The following is a 12828-nucleotide window of genomic DNA, read 5'->3' on the forward strand; positions in this document are numbered from 1 at the left end:
TATAGAACATCTAGTAACAAGAATATGAAACCGTAAATAGCGAAAAATTCTTGTCTTGCGCGGTCTAAGTCTAAGGAAATAAAAAAATCACTTATACAATTTCATCTACATCGAATTTATATATCAGAATAGCGGATAGAGGCATCATTAAAGGAGTCAGGTCTACTTACTTTATGCTTCTTTCCAATTTTATGGTTGATTTGATAAGAACCCTTTTTGCTTTCTTGATAAATAATCGACAAAAAAGCTTTTTTTTATATAACCTCCTTGTTTTCTTATAATTATAACAAGTCCTATATGGAAATGCCCGCTAAAGAGAAAATCTATTTGATTGTCTCTCGGCCAATATCGATTTTTAGAAAGAAAAAACAAGAATTTTCTTCTTTTTTATTAACATTAAGAAAAAAGAATATAATGAAAATGGAATTGGCAATATAGTTTTTATAGAATTTTGAAAGAAAAAAAGGGGGGTCTTTTGCAACCGTTATTTCTTATTTCTTGCCTATATCATATCACGGAAACCTTTCGGTTTGGAACGTGGAGAGATGGCTGAGTGGACTAAAGCGGCGGATTGCTAATCCATTGTACATTTTTTTGTACCGAGGGTTCTCATTCCGCTCCCTTGGATCATTTTGGACTTTCGAATTAGAAAGAATTCTGGCCCCGGGATTTTCTCATAGAAAAATGTACGAAACAAATCCAATAAGAAAAAAAACTAAATTTTTACTCCTCGCGTCCAGGATTCCGTCCTGGGTCATTAGATAAGAATCCAAATATAAAGAGTGAAACAAAGAATATCACTATTGTATAAACAAAAAGTTTGAGAGTAAGCATTACATAATCTGCAAGATTTTTTAAGGAATAGATTACCAGTTTTTCCTTACCACACGGATCCACTAGGCTGGTTTTTTATACCTAAAAATGCAAAAAATAATTCTTGAAAAAAATTGCAAGAATTCTTTTATAATAAGCACTCTTATCAATAGCAAAAATAGGGTTAGGTGGTTAGGTATTGTGTAGGTACCTTTAGGTACCTGCTCAACCTAGGTGCAGGGGAGTAGAAAGGCCGATCCAAATTTATTGCTGTAGCTACCCATTCAATGCAGAAAAAATTAAATTTTAGAATCAAAGGTTCATAATATAAAAATATAAAACTTCTCAGCTTTTACCCATTTTTAAATTTTTTTGGAATGAACACATCATTCAATTTAGCATACAGAGTACTAAAGATTTCATGGAAAACTGCCAAACAAAGGCTTATAGAAAAAAGAATAGAGGTATAACAGGCATAATATCCACGATTGGATTGAAAATAGCATAAGCTTCGGGTAATTTGGCAAAGAAAAAACTAGTAGGATAAAGAACAGAATTAAAACAAATACATGTTAAACTAAGTATATTAGGCATAACAAGCATTTCATTCTTGTAGAGTAAATAATTGGATTTTTCTTCAGTTATTTTTTAAGGGAAAGAAGGAAAAGGCAGATTCAAAATCTTTTTTCTTTGTACTTTCCCAAACACAAAATACCTCGTTGTATTCGCACTCTCAAATGAGAGTGGAATAAATTTGACTTCTATATAATCTCTTAATAGAATTCCATGTAATGATCAATGCATTTTTGACTCTATATTATCCGCATGTGTAGAATACTAGCAAGAGAATATCCCTCCTTTTTTATGTAATTGAAATGGTATTGACGAATAATAAATAAACATACTAGTGTTTATTAGTGTCGCATAAAACCCAAAATGGGGCGTGGCCAAGTGGTAAGGCAACGGGTTTTGGTCCCGTTACTCGGATGTTCGAATCCTTCCATCCCAGATTGTTTCTGATGAAACAAATGGTGAAATCATATAGTATTCCATACGAGAAAAAGTTTATTAAAAGGACTAATGATATCTTATTCTTTCTCAGAAAACATAATAAAGTCTTAAGTCCAGTCAAATTGACTATCTTTATTTTCATGAAAAAATGGGATCTATCAAGCACATTCAGGATATGCCTCTACTATAAAATCACTTAGTCATATTTTTTTCTTCCTTTTGGTATTCGAGTTGAAAAAGTATGAGAATTCTATAACTACCAAAAACTTTCAATCTTTTCATTGGAATAGTTTATTTAGTTATTATAGTTAATTGTTTTTTGGTATTGAAAAAATATATTACTACTAGAATTCTAATTTCTAGTAATTAATTTAATTAATTTTTTTTGGAGGTTGATAGTTTATTTATTGAGGAAGAGTCAATCCTTCTTTTCTCACTTCAAGATTGATCATCTCGAGCCATCCGTTGAGGGTGGAAATTTAAGAATAAATAAGTTTTAAGCAAACTTGTTTAGTCGTCTTTTTCAAACTATGTTTCATTCATATAATAGAATTTTACTATGGGTTTAAATAAATTGGATCTTGGCGGAGGCTTCTCGGATAAATACTTACTTTCTTTTATCCATATTGCTCCATAGATAGCAAGTTTTAATTAGTATAGAAAAACTAAACCAATGACTATTCATGATTCCATCCATATTGGCTCAATTCTCTATACCACTTTGCAATGAAAATAGGAATGTTTGTTATGGTAAAACTTCGTTTAAAACAATGTGGAAGAAAGCAATGTGCGACTTGAAGGACACGATCGATTGTGGATTTTTCTATCCACCATTTTCCATAGTAATGAAAATGCTCTTGGCTCGACATAGCATGTTCTATTCGTTCCGAACCAAATTTGCGCTGGGTTTAAGTAACATAGTACACGATGGAGCTCGAGAGGACAGAATTTTTTTATCAAGGGAAAGAATCTAGGGTTAGTGATAAATTAGGCCAACTTTGTCAGTCTATCCTTAATATAGAAATAAATCGAAAGGTTAAAATAAGAAGAAAGTCCAATAAAAGTATATCTGAATCAATCCCTCTTATTAGATTTCTATAGAAGAGATAAATGCTTTATCGAAGGAAATAAGAAAAAAGGGTATGTTGCTACTCTTTTGAAAGAAAAAAATAGGTATTCCCGAAGTAATGTCTAAACCCAAGGATTTCACAAATCAAAGATAAATGATTCTAGAACAAGTAAACACAATTTTCAATTGTCTCAACAACAGAGTTGGATCAGAATAAGGAATAAAAGTCAATTCGTTCAAAATGAGACAAAGAAAAGAGTTTAAAGATGACTCAGAAATTTTGGAAGGATTTTGCCTTCGAAGTTTGTCAGGAAAAATTAGCCCACTTGAGTCATGATATAAATGAAATTTGTTTTTTCTGTAAGGAAATTAATGCACGTCATAGTCTAATTTCTATTATTATCGACAGAAATTCGAATCATTTTCTCGAGCCGTATGAGGAGAAACCTCCTATAAGTTTCTAGGGGGCGTTGTTTATCTACATCTATCCCAATAAGCTGTCTATCGAATCGTTGTAATTGATGTTTGATCTCGAAGAGAAGGAAGAGATCTTCAAAAGGTAGGTTTTTATGACCCGATAAAGAATCAAACTTGTTTAAATGTTCCAGCTATTCTCTATTTCCTTGAAAAGGGTGCTCAACCAACAAGAACTGTTTATGATATTTTAAGGAAGTCGAAATTCTTTAAAGAAAAAGAAAGAACTTTGAGTTAATCGAAGAACTAAATGAATCAAAAAGTAGGACAGGAGAAGATTATTAGTATTCCTAGTTGTCTAATTATTGAGACACAATTTACCTCTTTTTTAATCCTATTTGGATTTATATTATATCATGCCAATCCAACATAAGCCCCTATTTTATTTACTTTTTGTATCTAATTTGTTTTCTTACCATTGTATTTCCATTGACAAAGGTCTATTGAACAAATAGTATTTGTAGATAGATGGGTCTCTTTATCCTCACTCCATATTCAATTTTTCCGCCTACACTTCGGTCAAATGATAAGGGTGTTCCTCTTGCATGTATTCTCATACAATACAATACAATATATATTTTTAATAAAAATCGCTAAAAATAAGGAGAATTTGGCCATCGTGATTAGGGTCGCTCTTTTTTTAACTTTACTTTAGTGGAATTTAACCGGACCTGTTCGTTTTGGCATTTGAGTGTTTTTCATGGTCGATAAAAAAAATCTTTTGATGTCTTGCTAGTTCAATGTTTTGACAGAAGCGCGCGGTGTAATTCCATTGATTTTTGGATTTTGATCGTATCTAAGATCCTTTTTTTATCTGGGTTGCTAACTCAATGGTAGAGTACTCGGCTTTTAAGTGCGACTATGATCTTTTACACATTTGGATGAAACAACAAATTCGTCCAGACTCTTGGTAGAGTCTAGAAGACCACGACTGATCCTCAATGGTAATGAATGGAAAAAATAGCATGTCGTAATAAAATCAATCTTATTTGAATGGAATCCAAAATTACGATTTTCTGGGTCTAATGAATAAATGGATAGAGCTTGGCTCCAATTCTGGTAAAATAAAAAGCAACGAGCTGAACTTCCTAATTGGAATGATTCCCCACTCTAATTAGACGTTAAAAATAGATTAGTGCCGGATGCGGGGAAAGGTTGGGTTTTCCTATGAGTGAACCCTTTATTTTTTTAGAAATCCTTATTATTCTCGATTATGGATTGAATAAGGGATGTTATGGATTGAATGTGTAAAAGAAGCAGTATATTGATAAAGAGGCTGTATTCCAAAGTCAAAAGAGCGATTGGCCTGCAAAAATAAAAAACTTGTTCTGTTCTTTTTTAATTAGAACAAACATAAACTAATTGGGTAGAAAAGGAGCAGAAAAAGATCTATGGATTAGAGTCCCTTTCTTTCCAGGGTTTGTATGAAAAATGCAACACCCTATTCTGACCATATTGCACTATGTATCATCATTCGATAAACCAAGAAATGCTTCTTCTCCCTAATTCAAGTAGAAATACAAATGGAAAAATTAGAAGGGTATTCAGAAAAACATAAATCTCGTCAACAATACTTTGTCTACCCACTTCTCTTCCAGGAATATATTTATGCATTTGCCCACCATTATGGATTAAATGGTCCTGAACCTGTGGAAATAGTTGTTAGTTGTAATAACAAGAAATTTAGTTCACTACTTGTGAAACGTTTAATTATTCGAATTTATCAGCAGAATTTTTTGGATAACTCGGTTAATCATCCTAACCAAGATCGATTATTGGATTACAAAAATTATTTTTATTCTGAGTTTTATTCTCAGATTCTATCTGAAGGGTTTGCGATCGTTGTGGAAATCCCATTCTCGCTACGAGAATTATTTTGTCTGAAAGAAAAAGAAATACCAAAGTTTCAGAATTTACGTTCTATTCATTCAATATTTCCCTTTTTAGAAGACAAATTTTTGCATTTGGATTATCTATCACATATAGAAATACCCTATCCTATCCATTTGGAAATCCTGGTTCAACTCCTCCAATACCGTATCCAAGATGTTCCATCTTTGCATTTATTGCGATTCTTTCTCAACTATTATTTAAATTTGAATAGTTTTATTACTTCAATGAAATCCATTTTTTTCAAAAAGAAAATAAAAGACTATTTCGATTCCTATATAACTCTTATGTATCGGAATATGAATTTTTTTTGCTGTTTCTTCGTAAACAATCTTCTTGCTTACCATTAGAATCTTCTGGAACTTTTCTGGAACGGATCCACTTTTCTAGGAAGATGGAACATTTTGGGATAATGTACCATGGTTTTTCTTGGAAAACCCTATGGTTCTTTATGGATCCTCTTATGCATTATGTTCGATATCAAGGAAAAGGCAATTCTTGCATCAAAAGGCACTTTTTTTGAAGAAGAAATGGAAATGCTACCTTATCAATTTCTGGCAATATTATTTCTATTTTTGGACTCAGCCGTGAAGAATCCATATAAACCAATTAGCAAACTCTTGCTTCGATTTTATGGGGTACCTTTCAAGTGTACCAAAAAGTTCTTTGTTAGTAAGGAATCAAATGCTGGATAATTCATTTCTAATAGATACTCGAATGAAAAAATTCGATACCATAGTCCCCGCCACTCTCCTCATAGGATACTTATCAAAAGCTCAATTTTGTACTGGATCAGGGCATCCTATTAATAAACCCATTTGGACATATTTATTAGATTGGGATATTCTTGATCAATTTGGTCGGATATGTAGAAATCTTTTTCATTATCATAGTGAATCTTCGAAAAAACGGACTTTGTATCGACTAAAGTATATACTTCGACTTTCATGCGCTAGAACTTTAGCTCGTAAACATAAAAGCACGGTACGAACATTTATGCAAAGATTGGGTTCGGCATTTTTAGAAGAATTTTTTATGGAAGAAGAGCAAGTTTTTCTGTGATGTTCACCAAAACAACTCTTTTTCTTTCTTTGGATCACACACTGAGCGTATTTGGTATTTGGATATTATACGTATCAATGACCTGGTCAACCCTCTTAATTAATCATTAGACGAAATTAAGAAACAGGAAAGGGTTGATAAATGATCAAGAAAAAACTTTTCTATTTTTCATTCTGAAATGTTCTTTTTATTATAATAAAGAGTAGGTGAATCAACTTACTAATTAAAAAATTTAGTAGAACTTCCTCTTTGGAATAGAAATTGGCTATTGCTACATAGGGAAAGTCGTGTGCAATGAAAAATGCAAGCACGATTTGGGGAGGGATTTTTCTCTATTGTAACAAGGAAGAATTATCTACTCCATCCGACTAGTTCCCGGTTCGAGTCCCGGGCAACCCATATAGAAAAGACCCATCAAAGTTTTTAACTTTGACTCACTTCATTTACAAATACAAAATTATTGGTTTGGTTAATTTAGTTATATGGATAGCTAATCTTTGGGCTGACTTGGTTGACATTGGTATATAGTCTATGCTATACTGGTAAATAACAAGCCTTCTATTATCTATATTCTAGTTAATACGTGTGCTTGGGAGTCCTTGCAATTTGAATAAACCAAGATCTTACCATGACTGCAATTTTAGATAGACGCGAAAGTATAAGCCTGTGGGGTCGCTTCTGCAACTGGATAACTAGCACTGAAAGTCGTCTTTACATCGGATGGTTCAGTGTTTTGATGATTCCTACCTTATTGACCGCAACTTCTGTATTCATTATTGCCTTCATCGCTGCCCCTCCAGTAGATATTGATGGTATTCGTGAGCCTGTTTCTGGTTCTTTACTTTATGGAAACAATATTATCTCTTGTGCTATTATCCCTACTTCTACGGCGATCGGATTGCACTTTTATCCAATTTGGGAAGCTGCATCTGTTGATGAGTGGTTATACAATGGTGGTCCTTATGAGCTAATTGTTCTACACTTCTTACTTGGTGTAGCTTGTTACATGGGTCGTGAGTGGGAACGTAGTTTCCGTCTGGGTATGCGTCCTTGGATTGCTGTTGCATATTCAGCTCCTGTTGCAGCTGCTACTGCTATTTTCTTGATTTACCCTATTGGTCAAGGAAGCTTTTTTGATGGTATGCCTTTAGGAATCTCTGGTACTTTCAACTTTATGATTGTATTCCAGACAGAGCACAACATCCTTATGCACCCATTCCACATGTTAGGTGTAGCTAGTGTATTCGGCGGTTCCCTATTCAGTGCTATGCATGGTTCCTTAGTAACCTCTAGTTTAATCAGGGAAACTACTGAAAATGAATCTGCTAATGAGGGTTACAAATTTGGTCAAGAGGAAGAAACTTATAATATTGTGGCTGCTCATGGTTATTTTGGCCGATTAATCTTCCAATATGCTAGTTTCAACAACTCTTGTTCTTTACACTTCTTCTTGGCTGCTTGGCCTGTGGTAGGAATCTGGTTCACTGCTTTAGGTATTAGTACTATGGCTTTCAACCTAAATGGTTTCAATTTCAACCAATATGTAGTTGATAGTCAAGGTCACGTTATTAATACTTGGGATGATATCATCAACCGTGCTAACCTTGGTATGGAAGTAATGCACGAACGTAATGCTCACAACTTCCCTCTAGACTTAGCTGCTGTTGAAGTTCATCTATTAATGGATAAGGTTTTTCCGCTAACATATAAGAATTTTTAAAGAAAGAAAAGACAGAAATACCCAATATCTTGTTCTAGCAAGATATTGGGTATTTCTGTCTTTATTTTGAATCTTTTTTCTTCTTAATCGTTCTATTCAGAATTCAGTTAACGACGAGATTTAGTATCCTTTCTTGCATTTTCATAACCCGTGAAATGCCGAGTAGGCACGAATTCCCCCAATTTGCGACCTACCATAGGATTTGTTATGTAACTAGGTATATGTTCCTTTCCATTATGAATCGCGATTGTATGGCCAACCATTGTGGGTAGAATGCTAGATGCCTGGGACCACGTTACTATTGTTTCTTTATCCTTCTTCATATTGACCTTTTCTATCTTTGCCAATAAATGATGAGCTACAAAAGGATTCATTTTTTTTCATGTCACAGCGGATTACTCTTTTTTTCCTTTTTAAAGAGTGGCATTCTATGTCCAATATCTCGATCAAAGTACGGAGGTCAGAATAAATAGAATAATGATCAATGGAAAAAAGAAAAAAAATCCTTTAGCTGGATAAGGGGCGGACGTAGCCAAGTGGATCAAGGCAGTGGATTGTGAATCCACCATGCGCGGGTTCAATTCCCGTCGTTCGCCCATCGCATTATTGCAAATTCCAAAAATGCAATTTTCCATATTCCTAGTTACATATTTACTTACGGCAACGAAGAATAAAACTATTGCTATATTTTTTTCCTTTTCCTAGTTCTTCTTCCAAGCGCAGGATAACCCCAAGGGGTTGTGGGGGTTTTTTCTACCAATGGGAGCTTTCCCTTCACCGCCCCCATGGGGGTGGTCCACAGGGTTCATAACTACCCCTCTTACTACGGGGCGTTTACCTAGCCAGCACTTAGATCCGGCTCTACCCAAACTTTTTTGGTTCACCCCAACATTACCCACTTGTCCAACTGTTGTTAAGCAGTTTTGGGATACTAAACGGACCTCCCCAGATAGTAATCTTAAAGTGGCCGATTTACCCTCTTTTGCAATGAGTTTCGCTATAGCACCTGCTGCTCTAGCTAATTGCCCACCTCTTCCACGTGTGATTTCTATGTTATGCATGGCCGTGCCTGAGGGCATATCGGTTGAAGTAGATTCTTCTTTTCTCTCAAAAACCCCCTTCCCAAACTGTACAAGCTTCTTCCGAAGCATACGGCTTTCTAGATGTATATGATGATCTCTAGACAGATGGATCTTATATGAATCATATGATGAAGTACCACATGAGTGGATATATGGGAAAGGAATCCAAATCTGCCAAATCGCTCATGTTATGATCTTCTACATCCTAGGTTTCTGCGTTCCGTCATGTGGCTTATGTTCTACATGTAGCATTCAGATCGAATGACTCTATGAAATTACGTCGATACTTCCACATATTATGGGTAACGTAGGAGACATCCCTATTTTCCCCTGGGGGTCTTAATTACCACTACTTATCTTTCAATTTGCCTCTGACCATCAAATTAAATGTGAATAACCCATCCTCCTCTCTATGAAACAAGGGGCGCTTCCGGTTCTCTGCGTGCTTCAAACAACTTTGTCTTCTCCTTATTACCATATCTCTAGAGCCAATAATTTTCTATGAGGAACTACTGAACTCAATCACTTGCTGTCGTTACTCAATAGTTTTCTGTTGAGGTCTATCCCATAGAGGTAGTCAAATTGGATTAGTGATCGATTTCTAGGTTTTGTCGTAAACCTAATTGGTTACTTCCAATTACGTAAATCAATAGTTCAAACCGCAGTCAAAGGTAGGGCATTTCCCATTGATATAGGAACTTTTGTACCAGAAACAATAGTATCTCCAATTATAGCCCTCTAGGATGTAAAATATATCTGTTCTCACCATCCTCATAGTGTATGGGACAAATGTATGCATTTCAATTAGGGTCGTATTCTATGGTTATGATTCTACCAGATATGTCTTTTTGATTCCGTCGAAAATCTATTTTACGGTATAGGCGCTTATGACCTCCGACTCTATGCCTTGCGGTAATGATTCCTCTAGAATTACAACCTTTACCACAACGGTGCCATCCATGGATCAAATTATTTCGTGGATTGGATTTCACTTGCCTGTCTACGGTTCCCTTGCGTGTGCTCGGGATAGGTGTTTTGTATATATGTTTCACCGTATTATTAAGTATTCTCTTTTAGTTTTTTTCTCTATCTAGAAGTGGAATAGAATAACCCGGTTGAAGGGTAATGATCATACGTCTGTAATGAATTGTATGGCCCAGAATAGGTCCTATTCTTCTACCTTTTCCAGGTAGTCGATGGCTATTCACAGCTACCACCTTAACACCAAAGAAGAGTTCGACCCAATGCTTTATTTCTGTCTTAGTGAATCCCGATTCAACATTAAAATTATATTGATTCTTGCCCAATAAACGAGGACTTTTTTCTGTAAATACTGCGTATTTGATTCCATCCATAAATCGACTTTCCCTCCTATTCTTTGAGTTCTAGTATCGATAAGAATTCGAGTTCTTATTGTTCTTATGTTATGGTATGAATACACCATACCAATTCGTTATGTATGGATGATGGATGAGATTCCATGGATAGAGAGCCAGTTCCAATAGACTTATGGAATGTTCCCGTTCGTGTGCATCCAGCAGGAATTGAACCTGCAAATTTACCAATTATGAGTTGGGCGCTTTAACCATTCAGCCATGGATGCTTAACAGGGATCATCGTACATCGTAAGTAACCAATTTTCATATAGAAAGACATACCATAGAAAAATGAAATCGAAAATATTCCAAGATGGCAAATATTCGGAGATGACTATGAAAACACCTCTCTGGATCCCCGAATTGAAAGAGAGATTGAAAGGGATCAAGAATCCTAATTCTCGCTATTTGGAATGGATCCAATTCTATTGAGTCTGACTCATAGTGATCATTTCTCTTTAGCAAAGAATGACCTTGGTTATCAAAGGATTGAACAACCGGGATCCATTTCCTTATGATACCTAGTTGGCATTGACAACAAGGATCTAATGAATTATGAGTTTAATAGATCCTCTTTAGCAGAAAGACGTATATTCCTTGCTCATTATTAGAAAATCACTTATTCCCAAACCTCGTGTGGGACTAATCGTTTTCATTTACCTTCTCATGGAAAACCCTTTTCGTTCCGCTTAGCCCTATCGGGTATTTTAGTGATAGGTTTTGTAGGAACTGGACGATCCTATTTGGTCAAATACCTAACGAAAATTACGATTTTCCTTTCATTAAGGTACGAGGGCTTCTTATTCCACAAGAACGAAAGTACCTTTTCATTCTTTCATATACTAGGGGTTTTTACTTGGAAAAGACAATGTTCCATACTAAAGAATTCGGTTCCATAACCACGAGTTCCAGTGCACTAGATCTTGTAGCACTTAGCAATGAAGCCCTATCCATTAGTATTCCACATAAGAAATCCATTCTAGAAAAAAATACAATTAGATTAGCCCTTCATAGACAAACTTGGGGTTTGCGAGCCAAGGTAAGATCAGCTCGGGATCATGGGACCCTTTTCTATCAGATAGGAGGGGCTCTTGTACAAAATAGACTTACTAAGTAAAAACCCCATAGAATCTATCTATATAAACATAAAGAGGCAATCGTGTCAGGAAGCAAGTTTTTCTTTGGCCAAAAGGTACTTGGAACTTGGAACGAGCATGAAGAGATTAATGAGACTTCCGTAACACCCCAATAATCAAGGTACAGTAACCTCACCCAAATGTGCAATGTCATCAGGTTTTATTAAGCCAATTTGCCACTTGATGAAAATCCGAGTCAAATTCAAATTTCAAATAACAAGTCAAATTCTTATTTCTTCAAACTGTCAAATAAAAATGTTCGAGGATTTGCAAATATTCACCAAGTATTTAACATGTAGGAACCAACATTAAATGGATTTTGAAATTGCCCTAGGCATAATTTAAGTGCACAAGCAACACTTATTATGCCCATTTAAATATAAACCTATTTTCAAACATTTCCAAATAAACTCAAACTTTTTGGACAACACCAAAATATTAGCAGGTAATTATTTGGGAAGTTTCAACTTTAACTAAAATAATTTAATATCTAAACTAAATACAAAACAATAGCTATAAAAGAAAAACAGTAAACATAAGTGTAAAATAAAAGAAACTAAACTACTAGGCACTTGGCCCATCTGGCAAAATTGCATCGCAGCCAGCCCAACTTCACCTTTTTCTCCTACCTCTGTTCACAGAGGCGCCGTGGACGATGCCCGCGCGTCCATGGTGGGGAATCTCCACGTGCTGAGCATCCGTCAATCCACGGCGACCTACAAGCGGCCCGCAACCCCTCTCCAAACCCTAGTCGCCTCCCACTCCCCTCGTTCGCCCCTCTTCCTCTCTGTCTCGTTCGCCAGAGCGCGGTCGCCGACGCGCCACTGTCGATCCTGCGGCCACTGGCCTCCCCTCGTCGCTCGAAGATGTCCGGGGGCTCCGTCGTGGTCGGATCCATCACCACGCCGAAGAGCTCGAGCTAGGATGCCCCGTAGCCTCGCCATCGTCCTCGTCTTCGCCCACGGCCGCCGCATCACGCTGTCGTTTGCCACCCCAACGGGCCACCCCGGTGGCCTTGACCATGTCCACGAGCCGCCCCGTGAGCTTCTCTGCCGAATCCCCTACTTCCCCCCTCGATCCGTTCCCCTACGTGTCGAACGCCACCATGGCTGGAGCTCCACTTCCGCGTACGCGTACGTGCTGTTGCAGCTGCTGCTCCTTGCTTTGCTGTTGATGTTGCTGCTTAAAGCTGTTG

The 12828-nt window shown here is 36.3% G+C and overlaps 1 protein-coding gene and 2 pseudogenes across 1 annotated transcript; 2 read left to right on the forward strand and 1 right to left on the reverse strand.

Moving 5' to 3' along the window:
• Positions 1 to 4890: 4890 nt before the first annotated feature.
• On the forward strand, positions 4891 to 6519 carry LOC119285867 (annotated as a pseudogene).
• Positions 6520 to 6697: 178 nt separating this feature from the next.
• LOC119285868 (photosystem II protein D1-like) lies at positions 6698 to 8040 on the forward strand. Its single transcript, XM_037565195.1, has one exon. The coding sequence runs from the start codon at positions 6948 to 6950 to the stop codon at positions 8037 to 8039; it is 1092 nt and encodes a 363-aa protein (XP_037421092.1). The 5' UTR covers positions 6698 to 6947; the 3' UTR covers position 8040.
• Positions 8041 to 8718: 678 nt separating this feature from the next.
• On the reverse strand, positions 8719 to 12577 carry LOC119283513 (annotated as a pseudogene).
• Positions 12578 to 12828: the final 251 nt, after the last annotated feature.

The sequence above is a fragment of the Triticum dicoccoides genome, chromosome 4A (genome assembly GCF_002162155.2).
Source record: "Triticum dicoccoides isolate Atlit2015 ecotype Zavitan chromosome 4A, WEW_v2.0, whole genome shotgun sequence".
In the NCBI taxonomy this organism is placed as follows: Eukaryota; Viridiplantae; Streptophyta; class Magnoliopsida; order Poales; family Poaceae; genus Triticum; species Triticum dicoccoides.

Bases quoted from the DNA above. Each gene is read 5' to 3' on its own strand.
- LOC119285868 (XM_037565195.1), top strand. From the start codon at position 6,948: ATGACTGCAATTTTAGATAGACGCGAAAGTATAAGCCTGTGGGGTCGC.